General features: G+C 41.9%; 1 protein-coding gene across 1 annotated transcript in view; it reads left to right on the top strand.

The window, feature by feature from the left end:
- The window catches only part of MOB2 (MOB kinase activator 2), a 120795-nt gene that overhangs the window by 89467 nt on the left and 7045 nt on the right, over positions 1 to 24283 (top strand). The window contains exons 2-3 of the mRNA XM_080618564.1: positions 20645 to 20805; positions 21998 to 22091. Coding sequence (XP_080474690.1) covers positions 20645 to 20805; positions 21998 to 22091 — 255 coding nt within the window. The remainder of the gene's footprint in view (positions 1 to 20644; positions 20806 to 21997; positions 22092 to 24283) is intronic.

Raw genomic sequence — 24283 nt, forward strand, 5'->3', positions numbered from 1 at the left:
AATATCGCCACAAATATTAGGATTAGCAGCCTTGCTCTTCAACAACTGCAGCTCTTTATTTTGGTTGTGCTGAGATGTTTGTCTGGGGTCTGTGAAGAATGGCAGTGCTGCTCCAAAAAGGAGCCTTGTTCCTCTGGCGCAACTTTATTTGGCAAGCTTTCGTTTGTCCCTGTTCCCTGCTGTCTGTTGCCAATTGTTAAATGTTTGTCAACAGAAACATTATCTCGCTCTTCTTCTGTTGCCTCATGTCTCTTCTCTCCCCAACAGTTTAGGGGAGCTGTTTATTAAAGCAGCACGTTCTGATCACAGAGCGGCTGAGCTCTGGCTGTAACTTTAAGCCCAGTGAACTCTAGTTAAAGTAGGCTTAGTGAGAAGAACTGCTCGGAGTTGCTCTTGAACAAGTGCTGTATTGCAGGAGTTTTGTTGTGTCGTGTCGTCCTCCACCTCCCACCCCCAATCCTTTCCTCTAGAAGACATTAGTTTAAGGATTTCAGGTTTCTCTTTCAGCTTTTTAATGAGTTTAATGTTCTTTGCCTTTTTTTGGGTGGTGTGTCTATGATTCTATGTGGTGTTACACAGCTGGTCATATTATAAAATCCTTTGGCCAGTGGCTTGCTATTCATGCTGTGAACCTTTTGAAGGTTTTGGTAGCTGTTCTGTTGGCGGCACTCCCAGATGTAAATAGATGGGTGCCTCTGTAGGGAAGAATTGCCAAACCTTTTGTTCAGCATCTATAGCAGTTTATTTTAAAGTATAGGTGACTTCCTGTGACTGAGCCTGTGATATGAGTGGAACATATATTTTAATGATTTTTCGGTGCATGTGTTTGCTAAAGCATGGCATAACCTTGTCCTTTCTGCTCCAGCTGGAGGCCGTGCAGAAATTGTGCATAATTTTGTGTTTGTTTTCTGGTTTTTATTTTCTACATATACTTATAGTATATGTTGTGAAAACAGGAAAAAGTCATTGTTGTACATGAAATATTTTGGGCTTGGGAGTTAATAGTGTAACTACATTTTGCTAAGCTGCTCCTAGATGGGAGCGATTACTGGTTTGTAGCAGAGAGGTTTCCAGTGTGTTTTTCCATTCTGGATTATCTGTTTCTGCACCCTTTAGAAAGAAATGCAAAGTCACAGAAACCGGTTCTCTTATTTCTCAAACGGGTGCATTATCTGACTGTATCTGTGTTGCTTCATCTTGCTTTTCAGTTTTTGTTCTGTACAACATGAACTCATTCTGCAAAGAGCTTAGTGTAAGAGCACAGGCACTAGCTAGGAGCCTAGATAAATAGGAAGTCAAACCAAAGTTTCCTTATTGCAGAAATTGGGTGTTTGTGCTTAAAGAAGTGTGAGCCCAGTGATACTGAAAGAATGAGCCACATGGGAGCTCATTTAGGCCGAAAATGGTGGCTTGTTGGTGACAGCTGTGGTGGGATTTCTTTGAACGTAGGCATCAACAGCCGAGCTTTCTCCACTTAATTGTCTGTGGAGGAGAACAGGGAACTTAAGGATGTGGTTGAATACAGAGGTGCAATGCCAGCCCAGTACAGCATGTGACCAGCTCACTTGTTAGCACTTACACTGTAGTCATACGAAGTTAAATGAGATGGTTCCACATTACTATCATGGTTTAGCATCTATTTCAGAGTAAGTGTGGGACAGACAAATAACACTTTGAAACCTGGCCACCTGAACCACTGCAGAGTTTTGTGTGGTCTGTACAGAAGATGAATCAATAGTAAACTTTGGACAGAGTAATTTTTCTTCTGTTGATCAGGTCTACACATGGCTTGGTGATGAGAACAGAGGGTGTCTTGCTTGCTTGTAGCATGGTGTTATCAACAGCCTACTACGTTTTAGGCTTTTTTCTCAGGCATAACTGGGAACTGTCATCATCACTGCCCCCACCCCTCCTCCGCCCTCCACAGGCTGCCAAGGACTTATAGGAATTCACAGTAGACAAGTGCCTGTCTTCTCTTAAAATTGCCCTGTTTCTCTTTCTGTCCTGGTTGTCAATTATAAAGCTGAGTTGTTCCAGTACGATGGTCAGTCAGTATGATTTTTCTCCATAGGAAATTCATTGTGCATCATTTACATGAGTTGCATGTACTTACAAGTAACTCACTCTTGAAGCTTTTAACATACAAGTTGTTCTCATTAGTTAGTAGGTCTGAGCCCTCCTAGCTGCTGTGCCAAAGAGTGTCACTAGTAACAACAGCTGCCGAAGGAAAAATGAGTACTGGGAGGAAGCATGGAGGGAAGTGTGTAGAAGCAAGAAAAAGCAGCAGCCCTCAGAAGAGTTTAAAAGAGTGTGAGGGAAGACAAATGAACCAGAAAGGGGGAAAAATGGTAACAAAAGCAACAGATGTGCTCTCAGCCTTTCTAATTAATTTTTTATGAAAGCTACTGTTAGGTTTATTACTCCTTTAAATTATTAGTGATTCAGCTATGAAGAACTCTGGAGATGCTTGTATCTTTCATCATATGGGCTAGTAGACTGTGTTTAACATTTCAGGGATGGGGCCAAGACTACACACTTGTAATGATTAAAAAAAATTAAAATACCATTAGAAAAGTGTCATCTCCCCTTTAAATTAATCATAGCATAGCTGAGGTGAAGTTCTGTGTATTCCTTAGCACAGCATTTAATTAGGGCTTTTGTTTCACTTCAGATGTTTTTGAAATAGGTTAATCTCATTTTTCCTGTCTCATGTAATGAATTGTGTAATTATTTAGCCCATGGTTAGGGAGGAGAAAAAAAACCAAGGTGGACACAGTTTTCCTTTTTTTTTTTTTTTTTCTTGTTCTGTTTTCTACAAGTTGGTGGCTCCGGAGAGAGGTAGAAGGGGAAAGGGAAAAAAGTGCAATGTAAAAATGTGGAATATTATTCTACTTTTTAGCATTATTTAATTGTTCAGGTTTTTGTGATGCAGCTGATTACTGCTGGCTTCCTTGCAGAGGTGTGCTTTTTACTGGCCTCAGGCAGCAAAAGCGGAAGGAAGACTCTGGTACATAAGAGATCCCTCTCTGGTCCCAATGGATAACTGAGCTGGTCATAAGTGTTCTTCAGAGCAACGTGTTGGTGACTTCAAGACAGAGCATTCACTGCCTGGGCCGGTGCCAGTACTTGAACCTGAATTCAGGCACTTGAGAGTGGCTCAGAACTGCAATGCATTTGCTGTGCTGTGGCACTTCGGGTCCTGTGCGCATGATTTTTAGAGACTGCTGCTCATGCAGCTTCGTAGCCAGTGCGTTTCCTCTTAAGTTTCCAGTGAAACCAAGTCCCTCGGGGATAGTTGACTAACAATCAGTGATACGGTGTCAGGAAAGAGGAATGGTGCAGCTACAGAGTTGTGATGGCATTGTGCAATGAATTCTGATACAGTATGGTTTATGTGTGCACACAGCCCAGGATGAGTGTGAGAATAGATAACTGAAAGCTTCTCTTTCTCAAGAAAACCTCCCTCCTTACAGCAATGTGCAGGGATTGATTTGGATACCAAGCAAAAAATAACCCCCCACCCTCCTTGCGTAGGTGTGCATTGGCATTACCAGCAAAGTGGGATTTTTACAGGCGCTTTTCAAGTGTAGTAATTTGTCTCCAGTGATAGTGTGATAATGATTGCTTCAGTCAGGTGAATGAGCAAGTTTGTGTTGGCAGCCTGGATGGTGCTGTGTTTTTACCACATCCAGCACTTAGAAATGTTTCAAAAATTAAATTCCTTGCCTATTCCTCAAATAATTCCTGGCAGCTGAAACCAGGACACAAGAATAGGAAGAAACCAGGTTGCATCTGATCTTGGGTTCTGGTTTTTTAAGTGATTATGCAAAGTCCTGTTAGACATGTTCATGGAAACCCACATAAGGTGGGTAGAAGAAGAGTGTTTGGTGTGACTGCCTGTTCTCCACTGTCTTGACTCTCATTGCTGAAGACAGCTGTTGTCTGTGATGCTCGTGTGTATTGACAAGATTAAAGCAGGTATTAAAAAACCCCAAACCAATGCTGTGTTATCCTAATTCGGGTAGAAACATTTTTAAGACAATTTAGTCTGGTTTATAGTGTTAGAAAGTAATTAGGAAGAGCCTCATTTAATGTTAATCTGATTATTGCAGGAATCTGAGGATAGGTGGAAGAGAAGGAAGGAGAGCAGTGTGGGAAGGGGCTTATAGCAAGGGGCTTGTAGGCAAAATGCTCTTCAGAACCATGTCAGTTATTTTTATCCTGTTCTTTTTCTTTTCCCCTCCCACAACTTTCCATTGTACCAAAATAGTTCAAAATGTTTATGGTTCAGGGTAACTGACATCACCAGTTGTCGTGCTGTGTTTTACTGAACATTTCTGTAACAGGAGGTGGTTCTTTGTTCTAGGACAGCCTTTCAAGACTCCCACCCAGCTACTCGTAAAGGACCAGTGACGCTATAGGGCAGTAACATCCTGTTCTTTGGCAAGGTGTGACCAGGCAGGAGGGACTTTGCGGTAGCTCTTCTGTGCGTATGAAAGCACAGATGTGCTGTGGAGATAGTTCTTTTATGCGAGCGTCCTGTCCTGTCCTGAGGACAGCAGGCTGCAGTGGAGGTGGGCTTGAGTGGCCTTGCCAGCATGGTGGACAGGCTGAGAAAGTTGGGGCTGTTCAGCCTGGAGAAGAGAAGGCTGCGTGGAGACCTCATAGCAGCCTTCGAGTATCTGAATGGGGCCTACAAGGATGCTGGGGATGGACTCTTCATCAGGGACTGTAGTGACAGGACAGGGGGTAACGGGTTCAAATTTAAACAGGGGAAGCTCAGGTTAGATATAAGAATGTTCATTACCGTGGGTTCTTTACTCCTCCATTTCTTTGGAATAGTTGCCTGACTGTTGTTCACTTGTATTTGCTGCAGGAGTGTCATGACCCTGGTGCATTTGTGAAAGTTGGTGAACCACGTATAATGTATTAACTTAATAAAGTCAGTGCCTTTCTTCAGAGGTATTTACAACATTGAGCTGTATTTTGGTTACGTGTTCTACATCCTATGAAGTGATAGCCAGAGGGAGAGGACTGCTAAAATTCTTTGTGTTGAAATAATCCTGTAAGGTGTCTCCAGAGCTAATATAGGAAGGGCACCTGCCCAAGTTTTAACAAGCTGAGTTTTCCTCTGGGTTAGCGGCAAAAGTATGCTGCTTTTATCTGAAGATTCCCCCCAGCCACTTTAAAAAGAATAGATTGGGTTGTAATCTCAAACTGAAGTTATTTACCCTTCTTTTATCTCATTTCCTTGGTGTGCATCTGTTTCATTGTAGGATTTGCTCCAGATTTTAGCTGCTTGTTTCTGCCTGGAAGATGATTTCAGTTTATGTACTTGCAAAAGTATGAGTGTGCAACATCCATCCTTCTGTGAGCTAACTACAATTTCTGGTTTGCCTCTTTGCTTCCTGTTATAATAGCCCATGATTCTGGTGCTGCTCTTTAAGGAGAAAGTATCAATTTCACACTTAATTTCTGTGTGCTGTTCTCTGGTATCTCAAACTATCTGTGCACCCCAAGGTCTTTACCAGGTACATTTGTAGGGGAAAAAAAATTCTCTGTAGAAGAGCTTTTCTTTTGCCATTCTTGATCTTTGGTGAGGAGTTGTGGTGTTAGGAAGGTGGGCTTCCACCAGTTGTTGATCTAAGATGGCGAAGACAAAGTTTATCTGTTCCCCTGTCATACATCTCTGCAACTACACCAAAACTGAGTTTAATAAAGTGGTTGTTTGTTGAGGGGGATTTTCTAATCCTTTTTCTTAATCCCTGGTGCTGTGGGGCTCAACAGAATCTTAACTTCAGCAAATTGCTGTCAGAGAAGATGAGATGTTGATTTTGTTTTAAGAGCTGCCAGCACATACTCTCTAGAAAGAGAAGGGTAGAGGATATATGGATTAACCCTTTCTTCCAGCTTTCTGAAGAAAAATGGCACTTCTTGGTGTTAATGGATTCATTAACACTGGAGCTGAGTTGTTTTAGTGTGTCAGAAAACACTGCTCTGTGAGTTTTCCAAGTTAATTTCTATCTGGCACTGACATACATCTAGAAGTGCTTTTGCTCAGACAGCAGGGGCTGGTGGTAGCGAATGCTCCCCAGGTAAAAGGAACATTGTGGATGCCTGTGTAATTCCCTTTATTTTCAAAAAGGAGGAGTCAGCAGTGAGTGCAGCTGTCGTCAGAAAGGCAGGTAGTGACAGAATAGTGAAACTCTTAGGACAGCTTAGTATCTGCAAAAAATAATCTTGGCGCACATACAAAATGCATGGCGTTAATGAAGAACGAAGGCTTGGGCTTCTTCATGGTGATTTATAACAATTCACACGCAGGAGAGATGACATGAGGTATACCTTGACTCACACTCCAGCCAACCCAGATCTGCTCCTCAGTCTCATGTGAATGCACATTCCAGATTCAGAACACCAAAGCCTTACAGGGGTAAGCGCTGATAATCAGCAATGCATTTGGCAAGACAGGAGAAATTGTGACAAACGAGGTTTTGCTGATTCTTCATTACACAAAGTCCTTGATTTTGATATGACTGCTTTATTTCTTCAGAACAATCCTGTGCAGGGAAAAGATAAAACTGGGGTTTTGAGAGTGCCATCTGTGTGGGACATCTGTGGGACAGAGGAGAAACTGTATTCTGTCTCAACTGAAATACATGTTTTTCTGGTTTTCAGCAAACGATGCTTTTTTTCATCTCTAGGTGCATCATCTAAATGCAAAGATCTTTAAATCCACACATCTTATTTAGTAGTCAAGCTAACCTATCTGTTAAGTGACCTCAGTTACAAGCTTTTTGAGAAGAATTCCTATTGATTTTTGAAGTAGAGAATTGAGAAGTAACTTGATCACCCAGCAATGATACTAAACTCCTCTGGAGACAGCCTTCTTCACTATTTAGGGACTATCTTTCATTTCTTAGTGGTGAAACTACTAGTGCAGCTGCACACGAGTAGTATGGTTACACCTCTGCAAAACCAGTGTGAACTGTTGGTTGCTGCCAGGAATTGAAACTGGGTTTCTCAGGTGAGCAGTGCAGGCTGTGTTTGAAGGGAGTGAGCTGGTCACAGCCATCCCTTGCTTTGAGGTGTGATGTTGGGTTGCAAAGGACAATGTAAAAACACAACTTCACATTGTGTTTTGAGGGAGAATCTTAGGTGTTGGTCTGTGCTTATGTGAACTGAGTCTACAAGAGCAGTTAAAATCATTGCTTGCCATTTGCACGTGCAGCCAAGGGAATGAAACACATCCAGCACACAACTGTGCCTCTAATTTTAACATTTATTTTTGAAAATTACCAGTTTTCCTTAAGCAATCTCTTGGCTGCGCTTTCAGCATTTAATTAAAGGATGAGTTTGTATTTCAGCAAGCCCTTGAAGGTGACACTACAAGTTTGACTGTACCTGTGTTTTGGGGTTTTTCTGACTGCTAATGGATCAGTACGTGTCTGTGGAGGTGCTTTACTGAAACTGTTCATTCTCCCTTGGTATATCCTGAAAAGTAATAAATTAGGGTTGGGAATCACTGCTGTGTTGTGAGCTAATGAACAGTAGCTGACCTGACTGTACCAGTAATTAAACTATTATCTACCCTGCTATTTTTTTTTCAATCAGTCATTCAGATCTTCTTTACGTTGGCCTGGGATTTCATAGTGTTTGTGTTTTAAATAGAGTTTTCTTCCTCTACTGTACAAAAAGCAAAACTCTAATTTGCTGTTTCCTAGAATGGACTGAAGCAGCTGCGTGCTGTTGATGACAGAACTGAACAGAGCACGTTGCATCATTCTGTCAAAGTTTAAAAGTTGACTACATGGTTAGATTAGTGAATGTTTTGTATGTACTGTTTGTTAACACAAGTTACCTAATTAAGGTAATTCTTTGATTCCTTTTATCATTAACTCTTTCTCTTACCCTGTGAAGAGGCACAGTTTATGCCTTCTAACTATGGCTTTCAGGTTTTTTTGTTTAACAAGGTAGTTCTTACTAAAGCTGAAAGGCAATGCTACTCATCCGGGATCTGATCTAAGGCATGGCAGGAGAGGTAGTTTAAATCAAAGCCAAAATATTAACAGAATGAAAAAAGATATTTTGATCTTCACAGCTGCCATAGAGGGAGAGCTGACCTTGACCAATGGTCATTTCTAAATCCTTCCTAATTAAAGTGCTGGAGTTAAAGTGTGAGAGATTGTGGAGCTTGATACAGTGGATGAAAATTTCAGGTGGTGGTGATTCTTCACATTGGTATTTCTTCGCCCAACCTGTTCAATAACTAATGACTGGGTAGGTAAGTGAATTCCTCCCAGCTGTGTCCCAGTGTAACAAGGTGCACATGTGTGTGCTAGTACAGATGCTTTAAAGTTGAGCTTACAGGTGCAGGCATGCAAAATTAATTATGAATAGTGAAAACAACTTGAGTGTATGTTGTTTACTGAAGCTCCTACAAAATAACTCCAGGAAGCTGTGTGGAGTAGCTGTATTGTTACCTGTGTTTTTATGTTCACGCTCAGTTGTGGCGTGCCTGAGCACTTTTCTGTCCTATTAAGCTACATTTTTCTTAGGTGTAAACCACGTGGTATTAATGTGAAGGGTTCAGCTGCTGAACTCCTGCTTACTGTGGGATTACATATAGGTGACATCTTCAAAGGTGGGACTGTAGTAGCAAGGCAGGTGATTAATTAGTTTTCACTCTCTTCCCAACAAAAATAATTTACCCTTCCTGTGTAAGACACTTTTTGTGCCTGAATAGTTGTAATTTGCCCAGTCCTGCCAGAAGTAAAAAAGACACGGTCCTTTACTGCTCCCTGCCTCTGGGGAGCTGAGGAGAGAGACAGCAACTGTGACTGAGCTCAGCTACAAGCTGACATGTTGCACCACGTTGAAAAATACTTGTGTTGAGAGCACAGAGTGAATATTCTGGTTAAGTGTTTGGGGAATGCTGTGTGGTCCATGCTGCCGCCTCTTGACTGCACAACGTGATTGTAAAATACATTTTTAAATGTTTCTGTAGACTTTTGGAAGTCGAGAAATGTTTAATGTACTCGTAATCTGAACTTTACATTACATGTACCTGTCTTCCAAAACAGTGTGTGGGTAAGGTGGTGAGCTTGGCACACACACCTAACATATTCTCTTTGTTGCGGGTTTTCTTTAGGCCACAGCAGTGCTTAGAACTCGTTAGTGTTGTTGGAGAAATGTGTTTTGTTGTACAAAGAGAGCTTGCAAGGCAAAAAGGCGGTGAGGGAGCTAAAACACCTCTTACAAAGACAAAACTTGCCTGCACCCTCATACCCTCTGAGCAGAGCAGACTCTCTGCGTTTGTGTATCTTGAGCTATATAGCAAGAAGCCTGTCTGACTGCTGAAGCCAGGTTGCTATGGTGAAATAATTCCCAGCAATTAAAGCACAGTTCTATCCTGAAAAGCAACTCTGTGCAAGCTGTGTTGTGAAATCCCACATTTATGAAGCTGTGAGGTTTCCAAATCAAATTTGCTTGGTTTAGAAATATAAAGATAGCTTTGCAATCTGCCAGCTCCACAAGCTTTGGAAGGGTTGGAAGATAACAGTGTCCTCAGTGGTATATGTGCTCCGGTGGTGAACTCCCTCCCCACAAAGGTGGACTGAAGCATACTGCATGTGCTCTTCTAGAAAGATAACAGGGCTGCATCAGAATAACCAGGAGGAGCAGTTGCTGCCAGCACTTGAATTTAGTCATGACGCAGAAGTCAAAGTAACTCTAAGTGTCTTCCAGTGGAGGATTACAGGATAATAAATAAATCTCTGCTGAAGTTAACAGACGTGTCTGAAAACATACAGAGAACAGGTATTAAGAAGTTTGTGGTTTTACTACAGTACATTCACTTCTTTCAATTAGCAGAGGCCAAAAACCCTAAAAGAGGGGTACAGGCTTGTTTTGTCAATTATGTTGGTTTTAGTTTTCCTTTGTTCTTTGCAAAAGGTTTTTCTGGCCTCCAGAATTTCAAATCTTGTTGAAAAAACACCGTTCTGAGTAGTATAATAATAAACCTGACAAGCCTATGTTTATTTTCCCCAAAGTGTTAATAGCAACCCCAAAACTTACTTGCATTCAAGTCGCGGGGCAGATCGCTTGTTCTCATGGCTCTGTACTGTGGGAGATCTCCCCCCTGCGGCATGCAGCCTCTGTAACAGAACCAGGCTGATATCTCTGCCATTGTCTGCTTTCAGTTGAGAGCCACTCTTCTCTTCTGCCTCAGTGTTTTAATTAAAGAAATTTAAGGTGTTCTGTGGGTGTCTGCATTGCACTGAAATATTTTCCTGTATAGAGAAAAAAACATTTATCTCAGCTGACTTTAAAAGGTCCTTGGAGAGCCAGTTCAGATATAAACATATGCAGATATCTGTGGCTAGGTGAAATGGATCCTGCTCATGTTGTCTGGCTGCAGTATGGGAGTATATTTAGCAATGGAGGATGATGAGGAAGCATTTGTGTTGCTAGAATACAAATGACACTTTTCCTTTAAGGGAAGCGAAGATACAGGAGCATCCTTATCTTGGCATTGTGTATGGGCCTGATGGGTTTGGAGTGTGTGCCTGGGAACTAACATGAGCTGTGTGTTAAGAAGACAAACCCCAGGACAGAACTTCAGCCTGTTTTCAGCTGATGAACTGATGAAGGGCTGGGCAGAGGTGCCCTGGAGAGTTATCATGGCACATCCTTTCCTGTCCCTTGACACCCAATACCAGGATTTGCTCTGAGAGTACCATTCTAGGGGAGGAGGAGTTGCAAGCAGGGGGAAATACACTACAAGACACATTCTCAAGCAGGGATTTGCCCTCTTTCTGCTCAGGTTTTGTCTTCTTTTGTCAGGCAGCCAGAGATTGCCTGCAGTTGGGAACTTAAAAACAACAAAACCAAACCCAAAAACCACTACCCTATGTCTGTCACAGGCTTGGGCACCTATGGTGCATTGTCCTGCTCTATGGCTTGTTTTGAGCATTGGATAAATTAATTGTTGCAACACTGTTAGTCTGTGACCTGCTGAATCTGTCATACCACAGGCCTAATTTGGCTCCATGCCAAGCTCGTGAAAGTAAGCATTAGGAAAGATTTGTGTCCTTTTTCTTTCCTAATCCCCAAATTAGCAGAAATCTGGACTATAGTACATCACTTCGGAGAAAAGTCTTGCTGAGGCTTCATGTTGGCACCTCCTAGTTTGGGTGTGTGAGGGATTTGAGGCACAAAGGTGAAAGAAAACATTTCAAAAAGAACATTGGGGTATTTGTTGTTCCTACCGGGGAATGGTTCCTCTAAATTGCATCGCTGGCTCCTAGAAATACACAATCTATTCATCTCCCATCTGTTATCACTTCCCGGTGTCCCTGCAGCTCTGCCCCACTCGGCCCCTCCTGGATATGTTGACTGAAGGGCAACCTGGACCAGTGCAAGGATTATACAGTCAGAAGAGTCTCCCCAGAGGCAGCCAGAGAGGCTGGACACCTCCTCTCGGTCTGGGGGAGGAGCTCTGGCAGGTAACCCAGAGAAGAAAGGAAACTCCAGTTCAGCATGTTTCACCACAAGAATGCACTCTCTGCATTTCTGTAGTATTAACTGAGCTGTTCACATGCCTGGCCTTGCCTCAATACCCATTCTTCCCAAGAGCTGCATTGAAGATGGGGGATCCTGAGCAGAAGAGGAGCAGCAGCAGCTGTGGTACTGGACTGCCAGCAAATACTTGATTGCTCAGTACTGGACCACCAGCAAATACTTGATTGCTCAGCACTGTACTTTGCAAAGCAGTTAATAGGCAGCTGATACACTGCTATGGGCAAACACTGAGGTAGTGAAGGGAGGTGACATGCAAGGCAGGAGAGGAGGAGGGAGAGAAGTAGAATCAGAATCATTTAGGTTGGAAGAGACCCTTAACATCAAGCCCAACTGTAAACCCAACACTGCCAAGTCTACCACTAAACCATGTTCCTAAGTGCCGTATCTACATGTCTTTCAAGCACCTCCAGGGATATCAGCTCCGCCACCTCCCTGTGCAGCCTGTTTCAGCGCTTGACAACTCTTTCAGTGAAGAAATTCTTCCTAATATCCAGTCTAAACTTCCCCTGGTGCAACTTAAGGCTATTTTTCTCTCACCCTATTGCTTGTTATTTGGGAGAAGAGACTGACCCGCACCTCTACTCCTTTCAGGTATTTGAAGAGAGCAGTAAGGTCCCCTTGAGCCTCCTCTTTTCCAGACTAAACCATCCCAGTTCCCTCTGCCTTCATTGGACTTGTTCTTCAGACCCTTCACAGGTGGGTGGGTGGAGAGTCCAAAAGGGAGACAAACATACCAGAGCCACAGTGTGTGCAGATGCCCCATGTTCTCTTTGCTTTGCCAGCAGCACCAGCTGAAACAGTTTGCCCCTGGAGAATGTTTTGGGCTTTCTGTTGAGAAGCAGCACTGTGTAATAATCTTATGGCACTTGTCATCCTTAACATGCCTGCCATGCCTTGGCACCGACTGTTTACAGCAGAGCATCCAGAGGCCAAGCAAAGATTCCCTTTTAAGGCAAAGAGCCACTATGAGAATCCAGAAGAAAAAGTTTCCCTGGCATGTAGGGTACATTCTTCTTTCCTCCTCCTCTTAAATAAACTATTAGTAACTTTTAAAAACAGAACAAAAATGAAGAAGGAAGGCCAGAAATGCTGCCAAAGACATTTTATGCTGTGCAGCCCCCTTAGACCTGCGCAGCAACCAAGCCCTGGAGCTAACCCACGGCAGGAGAGGGGAAGAATGAAACTTAAGGTTAGAGGGGGTCTATCAGATTGGAATGGAGACTGTCTTAAAAACCTTAGTCTCCTTCCATTCCTCAGGCCCTGGGGAAACAGTCTGACCGCAGCAATCTGTGAACAATTGCACTGCATGCTGCACTGGGATTTGAGCTTGCTTTGCACTGCCTTACACAGCTTTCCTTCCCATGCTGATGCTCTTTTCTGCTCTTTCCCTATCCTGAAAGTATGGGCATCCAGGATTTGTGTTCTGGGTGTGCTGATGTGTGGCTTTTTCAGCTAAATACTTAGCAGTGATCTGGGTTAAAACAGGGCATGGGACTGCAGAAAAATCTCCACAGATATACTAATCTCATATGGTTTTAAAGAGAGACGGAAATATGAATACTGCCTCTTGCTTTTTTTCAAAGGAAGGGCAACTCTACCGATGTTCAAATGAAGCTTGTTATTCCCCTTTTCTTGTGTGCTATACAAATAAAGAAGTTGAATGACTAAGAAGTGATTTTTAAGCTGTGTAATGGCTCTAAGCTTCCTTGTGGTAACTAGGGAGAAAAGATTGTGGGCTGCAGAGGCAGGAAACAGGGCATCCTCCAAGAGTTTGTTCTTGTCCTATAAAAATAAAGTGTAACCTGCATCTTCATTGTTCTTGGTGGGAATTTGTCCCTAAGATTCATGAAGTTTAGCTCATAAAACTGTTTGCTTCCTGCTCTGAATGGGTTTGGGACTCCTGTACTTATGCAGAACATTTCTAACCAGAAATTAACTGGTAACTTCTTCCCAGTAAAGTGCCACAGAAAACCCAGAAAGGTAACAAGTCAGTCTGTGAGCAGCTAACCTGGTTTTCCTTCCCAAGCTGTAGCTTTCGGTGGATGACCGAAATCTTTGGGCTCTAATTCCCAATTCTTTTCCACTCACATCCCGTTTGACTCCTTACCCACAGAAGGGGAGAGAAGCTAAAATTTAAAAGCCCTATATACTTTTAATTTTGAATTCTAAACCCTTATTCACTGGAAAATATCAAACCATGAAAGTGTTCATAAAGATTGGCCTAAAAGACACTGTAAAAATGTTGGCTTGCTGCCTCCCTAATTCTGTGTTTCAAGATGCTAACCTCCATCCTGAGATTACCGAGAAAGTAGGTTTTGGCAGGAGTACTTCACTCCATAATACTTCATCAGTGGATGGTATTTTAAACCACGACACTTAAAAAAGAAAGGAAAAAATGACAGGATAAAATTGAAGGCCAAGGTAGTTTGATGTATCCAGTAGTTCTGTGGTGTGGATGTACACCTGGGCGAGGTGGAATATGGTATTGCTGTTGGAGACTTAAGTTTTCCACATAAATGTTTTAGTGGGGAATGTACCGTTTAAACCCCCAAGTTTTCCAGATTGTGATCTATACATATTATAAAGCACAAGTGAGGTTACTTGACAATAACCCCCAGAACCTCAAGTGACTTTTAAAATATTATTTGGTACCATTTCTTTGGGCATCCTATTTTTTGATCTTCCTTGAAACAGTATTACTTTTTGTGTCACTTTTGCATGCGGTGCTCTGGACCTTGGAGCTTTTACTCGCTTCTCACCAGCAGTGACTGAACACTTCATAAATGGATTGTCAACAGTCTAGACCTGCTCTCTTCTAAGTTTGATGGGGATTACTAGGATTATACCTGCCAACCTTGAGTAAGAACTAGGGTCAGTTACTAAAGTAAATACATAAATGCAAAATAAGCATCTTTGTCCTTTAAGGTTCCTAATCTGTGGTGATTTTCATCCTCACAGACTGAGGTGGCTTGTGAGTTCCGAGGTTTGCAAATGGGGAGATGAATTTGCCACGTAAGGCCTGTTGGACCTGTTCTGTCAATTTTCAAATGGAAATCAGAGTGTTTGAGACTTGGCTGGGACCTGAAACTGGTGCATGATCCAGAGGGCACAGTGATTGGAGTTTTGCCTGCAGCTCTGCTCCTTGCCACTGTAGGTTTTTTTTAATAAACTTTGTAACTTTCTGAAGTTACCCTTATATCTGGTACTAAAACCACTTCAATAGGCCACATAGATAAAAAGGAAAAAATGAACAGGCACCCTCCCCCCCGCCCCCCCGCGTGGTTAGCTGGGTGTGAAGGGGACGAGATGGTGATGGGAGCATCCTCAGTTTTCCTTGAAGAGTTTTCAGGTGTAGTTTCAGGTGTAGTGCAAGAAACTGCACAGCTTGCTGGAGGCAGCAAGAAATTACTATAGCTGTGCTGGTTCCTTCCGAAGAAAAGGAATCCTGAATTGGTAGAGATAACCTTAAATTGCATGATCAGTTTAGGGGAGCTTGGCATTTAATAAATCACTAGTGTTTCCTCTGTGTGATTGACCTTGCAATAAATAGGATCCTCAGGACCAAAGCTGTGGATGCCTGGTACAATTCCAAAGGGATGTGAGCTACATCAGGTTATGAAGCATATCTGCATAGTGGACATTGCGTCTTTGGTATTTCTTCAGTTAATCAGATTGCTTCACGTGTGCTTCTTTCCAAACAAGCCATACCCATTTAAAGTGAAGCAGTTCTTTAATATTTGTACTATGAATAAACTTTGAACCTTACAGCCAGTTTCTGCTATGAAATGTGGGTAATACTTTCTTCAAATGATTTTAAAATGAAATTAATACCTGGATGGTGCTTTGAAGGTGCTCCAGTGTGCAGGGGTTTTAAAATCAAGAAATTACTGGGCATCTGATCAAGAAGGAAATGAGAGAGAGATTAGAGGAGGATCTTTATTAACTGAGATGGGATAAGAAAACAAGCTGGAAAATTGGCAGTTTTACTCAATCTTAAGAAAGCAGACTAGGGGAAAAAAAGTCATCGTGGCCCAATGGGGCTATCACTTGGTTGAGTGTCTTATACATTTTTTCTCCAATGAAATCCAGGCAAACTTCCAGCTGCTGTGTTTTCTCAGCTGAACACAAGGCTGAGTATGGAAGCCCTGCTAGAAGCATTAATGAATGTACTGTCTTTGTCTGGAGCCAGTTTGCTGAACCTTCTTAGAAAGGACCTCTCTTCTGCATTCTCCCATTGCTTTTCCCTCTCTGAACTTAACTCGTGGGTGTGACTTGGCCTGTGGCATCATGTTCAGCTGAGTGCGGAAAACCAGACACACAAACTTATCCATTCTGTGAGTTATCTGAGGAACTAGTTTGTACTCTGGTTTGCCTGTCAATAACAACTGCTGAGTGCTGTCTCCTCAGGTTCCCTAAAGATGTTTCTTTCCTTAATTAGTAGCAGCATTGACAAGTAGGTTTTGGTCTGACCTCTTGACAGACCTCTGCCACCCTGCTGCATTACAGCTGTTCCTCCAGCTGCTTTGGAGATACGGCTGGTCTGACACAGACATGTTAAGACACATTTACCACAATTCTCTTTTTTTTTTTTTTAAGACAGGTAAACACGAGTCAGGACTTTGGTTTGCTTTAGGGTGCACGGTTTTGAAAGGTACTGCCCTTTTTATGGTTTTATGTGACATTTAGTTACATTTTCCAGTAAATAATCATTTGCAGGTGATGGATTTTGGTGTTCCCTACATAGAATAGTAAAATTCTGCCGTTCTTGTTAGTTCTTCTTTCATTGAAAGCAGGCTGAACAAGCTGTTGCTGAATGTGCTGCTTTATGTTCGCTCTTATAGTCTTCACTTACAAGGGTGTTCTGGGACAGCTTGGAAACGTCTACATGCAGGTTTTTGTGTATTTGTGTACTTTAAACATAAAATGAAAAATCAGGGAAAGCATCCTGAATGTGAACAGCTTGCAACAAAGGAAGTAATAGATGCTTTGCTTTGTACCTTTGGAGTTGGTTCCAGCTAAATGATGTTTTCTTCCAAGTCTTTGAAACAAGAGTGAACTTGGAGGTAGGGGGGAACAAAAGGAAGGAAGCTAACTCCTAAGTTTTATTTGGTAATGCTGGTAATTGTGAACGTATGAGTTTTGGTTTATCTAGAATATGGAACTATGATTTATTGGTTCTTAATCACGTCATCAAGTTCCAGAAACTGTTTCTCCTGTACTGCTGTGCGCTTTAGCTTTGTAAGTCTGTAAAGAAAATGCTTCAGTATTGACTAGTATTGATAATTTCCAAACTAGACCTATGGTTTTACAGCCTAGATTGAACATAACTCAGTTAATATGAGTAAGTCTGACTTTATAACCTAAGTTCTGCCTCACTGAGGGAAGATGTGTGGTGTGGTCTAGTTCAAAACTTGACGGTTTTAAGACTGGCATATTTTTAGTCTGTACGTACAGCGTTTGGACCATGTAGTGTCCCAACTGCACTGCATGCAGGTCATGGAAATCTGTTGGTGGAAGATCTCTGTGGGCTTGCTTTAGCTCTCATCAGCTGCAGAAGATTAAAAAGAAGTTTGTGCTGCACACAGCGATTTGACATTCAGGTTTCAGTAGGTGTGAATAAGCCCTCTGATAGCAGTTGATTTCTGAGCATTTTGCAGGTTCAGTGATGATACACGAGTCGGTGTGTTTTTAAACTGAGCCAAAGCTTTGGAAAGGGGCAAAGCATGGGATCCTTCACAAAGCTTCTGTTTGCAGTGCTCCAGTTCCAGCAAAAGGCAGTTGCAGAAAGACTTAAACTATCAAAAAGATGCAATGTGGCTGCATGTGCTAATCTGACAGAGAACTGACATTTGTGTGGAGATGAGGGAGTCTGGTTTTTGTAAAAGGATGATGTACAGTTGTTTGCATTTGGAAACTTGTGAAATTTATTTAGTGTCAAATTTTTGTTTATTTTCTTGAAACGGGGAGAAGATGCTGGTGTGGGTGAGGTACATTGCTCATTTCTACTCAATGGAAGGCTTGCCTCAGCCTTATATGTCTGGCTTCCTTCTGTGGTTTCCCTCCACAGCCTGGCTCTGTGTCAGACTCTCCAACCTCTTCTGCTCTCTCCCCTTCTCCTCCTCCTCTCAGAAAATTGCTCTTAGCTGACGTGGCACAACCCTACTCTGGGTCCCTTGACTTCAGTATCCTGAAGTGAAGCAAAGACACAAACTCTGTTCTATCCAAACGATTTCTCACAGATCATTTTTCTCACCCAGCATGGTTAATGCAGTTTGGCAAACCAGTCCCTGAAGTTTAAGATATTTTCTGCATTATTGTTACTGGAATGGTAATTTTCTTTAAAAATCAACTTATCCCTGAATGCCTGAGTCCTGCCCCCCAAACCAAAACTGAAAACCCTTAAACCCAATAGCTGAAAAGTAGCTTCTGAATAAACCTTAATATTTTTTGTCAGAGGCCCAGCAGATACGAAGGTGCTGTATGGAGCGTGCCAGGCTTGGTTTCAGTAATGTAGGAGCAACATAGCCTGTGCTGGGAATTAAGCAAATCAGTGGCCTGGAGTATTTTTTACTAGCTCAGGGCCAAGTGCATAGTTTCCACTGGATTTATGCTGTTGATTGTCAGGGTAAGGTAGTTTCAAGTCTTAACATGGTACTCTGACAAAAGGAAGAGGTCACACGTGTTGCTTTGTTAGCTATAAAGTCAGGTTACAGACTACTGAACAAAGCTGTTGTTTTATGCCGTTACTCTTTCCTTGAATATCATCTTAAGTTCTGTGAAAACCTGAAGGCTCAGGCCTGAGAATATATTAAGTATATCTTTCATAGCTTCTTTAAATACCTTTAAGGCTCTCCTGCAGTTCTTGCTTTCATGGGCTTTTCTTTTTTTTCTGTAGCTTATTTTTACATGGTGAGGTTTAAACAAGATCTAGCAAATGTAAGGGTTTGAAGACAAGAATAGTTAGCTGACAACCAGGAGCTGTTGGTCTAACTGAGCAACCCCTCTCTATTAAGAGCCTTGTGCTGAGGAATATCTGACTTTGCATGTCCCAAAACATCCCTTTGTGGAGCATCTATGAGAATTAGTCCAGATTACTTCATTAAATCAGTGTAAGGGACAAATCTTTCAGGCTTTGTTTGAATTGGAATGCACTGCTGTGGAAAAAAGAGATGGCAAGGAAATGTGTAAGAGTAGCAATGTGCTGAATTCATCTTCACATACACTGGGTTTAGTTTATTCTGGTACTGTGTATTCTTTTAAAAAGATGTTGTATGTCATAGCACTTTCTCTCTGACCATGAAATCCACCTTTCTCATTAACATAAGGAAATAAAGTGTGGCCATCTTTTCCCTACCAGGGACCTCCTGAAGTGGGAGTATATATTTGAGGGTATAAACGTATATCGTGCTGCTGTCACTAAGTTTTCTTTGATTATTTTTTTTTGATGATGGCCTTCCTGAAGTCCCTCCAGTCTTGACTGGTTAGAGAGAAATAATGGCAAGACAGAGCAAGTGATGGCATTCCTTTCTTACGGAAGGCGAATCTTGGTCTTGCTGTATTGCAGTGCTGATGATGGGGACAATGGGTCATTCTGAAGATGGGTTTAATGAGCAGATCAGTAAAACCATCCATAAAGAGAGAAATCTAAGTAATTGTACTTGCTTTGGGGAAAGCACTGACACTTCAAACACTATTCCACAAAAATCTGTATCCCAGCCTCACAGCAAAAATCAAACCTGCATGTATCTCAGACAGGGCACAGTTGGAAGATTATTTGAAGTGTGTTAAGAGCCAGACATGAGGTCAGTTTCTTTTGGATGGGATCTAAATGTGTGTCAGTAGCAAACGCAATGCAGCGATATGCAAAGGTGGGCTTGTCTTGGTTTTACAGATCCTTAAATCCTCTTTAACCAAGAAAAGCTGAGAAAAAATCCTGGCATCTCTTCCTTGTATTCATTTGATAGTACACAGCAAGTATTGCCTTTACTGCGCTTTGTCCCTCACCATTAAATACCTCTTCTGTCTCTGGTTAGGTGGACTTTTTAACTGCAGAAATGTGGATATACAGCTGTTTGACTACACAGCCTGAAAGACCAAAGTGCTGACCCAGTGTCCTTCCTCACTTATTGCTGAGCTCCTGGCCCTGGAACATGGGTTGGGTTGAGTTGAGAGTCTGGCTTAAGGGTGTTAAAAACAGGGTAGGAGGAAAACTAGTGATTACAACAAACACTTTAGAAATGGGAGATGAAAAGTCACAAAATGCTATGGAAAGAATGCATTTTATTAAATGTGGTTTGCCTGCTTTTATAAATTGTAATGGAAGTTTATTGCATAATGCATCAGATTTTAAAGGATTTTCAGAAAAAATGAACTGAGATCTTTCTGTCTCAGGTACTCCAGGAGTCAAGAAGGCAGGTGGTTTTGTAGTTGTCAGTGTTTCTAGCCGGAGTTAGAGTTGCTCACTGTCAGGTTTCTGGTGTCTCAGAGAATGCAGAGCTGGAGTGGTGAGGAATGCTGTCACTTTGAATGAGCAGTGCCAGCACAGAGTGTGCAAGAAGTGTTTTTCCAGCTGAGAGCTGTCTTCTTGCAGCGTTCCACCTTTACCGTCCCTCAGATTCCCATTCTGCAGGTGACAGTTAGCTGTATGATGCAGCAGATTGTTAGTATACTCGCATTAGAGTAGCTCCTTCAGGCACAGGGCCACTCTGCTGTCACAACTGTTCATAGGAGGAAAGAGACTGTCACTCTTCCAATACTTTGCAGTCTTAACTGGCAAAAGGGCCACGGAAACGGAGCAGCTCAGTCTCCAGTTTCTTAAGACCATTCAAAACTTCCAGTGTTACTTGAAAAAAGTGACTGAGTTCAAATACATTTTTTAAGAAACTATCTTTTGCTTTAACAGCAACAACAATAATAATAAAGTCACTAAGGGGAGAGAAGGCAGGAGGAGCAGTGCAAACAAATACAAGAGTTCAAGTAAACCAGTTGCTTTCAGATTTCTGTAGCTGTCCATCAACAGCAAAGGTAACTTTTCTTCTCTTTTTTTTTTAATCTCTTGCAGGAAGTCCAAGGGAAAGCCAAACGGTAAAAAGCCAGCACCAGAAGAGAAGAAACTTTACCTAGAGCCTGAATACACAAAATCCAGAATTACTGACTTTGAATTTAAGGAGCTAGTGATGTTACCACGAGAAATAGACCTCAACGAGTGGCTAGCCAGCAACAGTGAGTATTGTGATCGTACAGCTCTGAGCTTACTGTCCACACCCAAGCAGGCAGTCATTTGCTCTGCTCCTTTTTACTGTTTTTGCTGCTTAGAAAAACACTCAATGACTATTTATGGTTACTGCATAATGCCTGTCATTATACCTTGAATAGTAATTAAGCTGTCTTATGTACAAACCACGCTAAGCAGCATGGAAGCCCTGATGCATTTTCTCCTTCCAGCTGCCTCGCTGTGGCACTGAGGGCATAGAGTTTTTGACAATTTTTTGAGGACTGTCAGATTCCCTTCGACTATTTGCTAAACTGGCTGGTTCCGCATGTTTCTGACTCAAGCTATTGGTCTTCCAGGAACATTGTGAAAATGGTAGTTTATTAAGACTTGCATGCAAAGCAAGTTATGCCTAAAGCCAGAAGTTTTGAAGTCTTTTGGTTGTATTTCTTTTCCCCACACCTCCCAAGCTTTGGTAGAATTAGCATGAATTCAAACTGTCATCAAGCTGGAACTCAAGACGTGACTGAACACTGTATTTGTGCATCCCTGTTCTGACTGACAACATCTCCCTGTACTTCTGCTTCACCTCCCAGGCCTAACCTGCAGCTGTGACCCGCTCTTGTCTACATTTTCAACAGTATGTGGTAGTAGCAAGAAACTACCTTTAGCTGCACACTAGGAAAGTTCATAGAAACTCATTAAAAAAAAAGTGAGGTGTCCCCTGAAGAGTATTAAGATGTTAAATCATCTCAGATTTTTAAGCAGTTGAAATGTACTAGTTTTCATGCTGGTTTTTTAAAAAGAGATATGTCGTGAGAGCTATGAATGCTCTTTTGTGGTCACTGCACATTTTAAATCTGACTTCAAAAGAATATAGCAAATTGTTTGCTTTCAGCTTGTAGTAGAGTGTGCTACTGTAAAGGTGAGGCTGATGACGAAGACACTTTCCAGTCTTGCTTCTTAATGAGTAATAAGAGCCGATGCATCATGGTGCTTTAATCTTAAATGAAAACAAGAGCTTGCTTTCTGTGCAGCTCTTTGTTTTGCAGTTCATCATTAGACTTATTTAGCCAAATCATGTTTAAATTTACATGCAAGCTCAAAACTCTAAGGTCACTTCACTTTGCTTTATTTGAATAATTGTCCAGCGTTTAAAGTATTTTAGTTCTGAATTTCTTTCCTTTGTGTTTTATTTTTCAGCAACAACTTTCTTTCATCACATCAACTTACAGTATAGTACAATCTCAGAATTCTGTACAGGAGAGTCATGTCAGACTATGGCCGTGTGCAATACGTAAGTCAATGCTTACAGTTACAAGGTTTCCGTGAAATCTTCAGAATCACATGTGGGAGGATGTTGGTGCTGGATGGCATTGGGCAAGTGTTCTACAGCAGATCTGTACTTGGTGAGAACATGGCAGCTGTACATCCTCTTCTCTCGCCTCAGCAGTGAAGGGTGGTGGAAGTCTGTTTCTGTGGGGGACCAGAGGAGAACTTTGGACTGTTCTGAGCTGGTTTTATAAGGTCAGATCAGAGAGGCAAACTATCCTGTGCTTAGCTTTTGGGGAGAGAAGAGCAGGGCAAAACTGTCCTTACTGGTAACAGTGTGGGATTTCATAGAAGGCCAGGGAGGATAAACAAATTGCGAAAACCTCAGAGGGTGCTTTTGATAGCTGGAATGCTGACAGAGCACCTGGCTGCTGACATATAACCTCTAGCCTGATGTGAGCTACTGGCTTTCTGCCTGAGCCCCTGGGCACAGAGGACGCAAGTGGCAGCTTTGCAAAGAGTAAGGAAAACGTTTTGGTTTGGCACTTCCCTCCTGGAGGACTTAGGAGATTTTTTTTACCATTGGCTAACTATCACTTATGAAAGGAAGCTTTGTAGTTTTAATGTACATGGTGAATATAAGAAAAAGCTACCATAAACCCCTGCTCTTGATTAGCACAGTCCAACATGATGGAATATGAGATCTAGTCGAGTATGAATAAGCTTGTGTCGTGTTGGGTTTTTCTCCAGCACATGTGTTTTCCTCCCTCCTCTTGCATTTCTTAGGATTAATTTATTTGAGATGGATTTTAAAGCAGAAGACTGAGCAGTTAATCTTACAGTACATCAAATGTCCCAGGGAATGTATGCAACAGAACCAGAGCGCTATATTGTATCTCTGACAATAATTACATAGTGCTTAGAAAGGAATCCTTGCTTAATATACTGGGCTGTCTTGCACACTTGAAATTACTATCAGGGGTTTTCTTTGACAGCAGTGAAGAATGAAGAGTGTACAGAGGATATTTTTGGATGTAGACGTTGGAAAGATAACTGCCAGTAGACAAAGGCCATGCTAGGAACTATGAAAGCAGGCTGGAACACAAAGTAATAAGTCTCTGCTGGACCAGATTTTATCAAAAGAGACAGCATGTCTCTAAACGAGAAATGGTCATCAGTAAGATGAGTATTTTGTTGACTCTTGCTCCCAAGTTTTCTCATGTTTAAATTCTTGATGTAGCACTGGCTGTCCAAAGGACTGAGTTTAACTGTTTATCCACTTGGGTGATAGGAAATAGTGGCTAAAAGGAGGTGTTGGTAGGGAATCTGCATAAGTGTCACTCCATTCTGCTCTAGGGAGTCTTAAAGAACTTTGAGTTCTTTGTAGGCAGTTCAGGCTGCACAATTAAGAAAGGAAGTACCTGTAGGCGGCTTCAGCTGTACTCTGTATTTTTAGTGGTTAAGACCGATAGCACAGTGTTCCTGTCCTTTGTTTTGGAAAACTGAAAAATGGCGCTATTTGGGAATAACAGGAAGCATGTCTACACGTGGGTGAAGCACTTGAAATGGTTTGTGTTTAGCTAAATCATAACTTAAGTAAAGTATCTTCCTGTACTTGGGAGCAGGTGACTGATTCATGTTTGCAATCTGCAGCCTGCATATTTCATTCTTATATCAAATGTGCGGGTCTGTGAAAAAAACGTGTTGGTGAGATCATCTGGCTACAGCTGCATACCTCAATGCAGTTCAGCTTTGAAGGCCCTGTTCATAATTGTGTTCTCCAAATACCTCTAATGACAATTGTGGATGATCTTTATGTCCTACCTTTCCTAGCTCTTCCCCTTTGGAAGAGATATATCCAATGGAGCATTGAGAACTGTCTCAAAGATGCTCATTTGTTCATATCCAATTATGACTAGGACAAAGCCGTATGTTGCTTCCCCACCCCCTTTTTTCTTTTATTCCTTTCTTTTTTTCTCCACCACCCCCACCCCCCCTTATTTTTTTTTTTAATCATGCCCTAATGAAGTAAGGACATGCTCACTGTGTTGGAGAAACATTCATTGATGCGATTTATTGTGCCCCTGACCTGTCTCTAGTATATAGAGTGTACCTCCTAAACATTAGAGTCAGGTGCTGATTAACCTGATGGACAGTCCAGATTTGACCTGTGGTGGCTGTGATTTGTACAGCATCTATCTGCATTAGACTGCCACA

This window comes from Psittacula echo (assembly GCF_963264785.1).
Source record: "Psittacula echo genome assembly, chromosome: 5".
NCBI lineage: Eukaryota > Metazoa > Chordata > Aves > Psittaciformes > Psittacidae > Psittacula > Psittacula echo.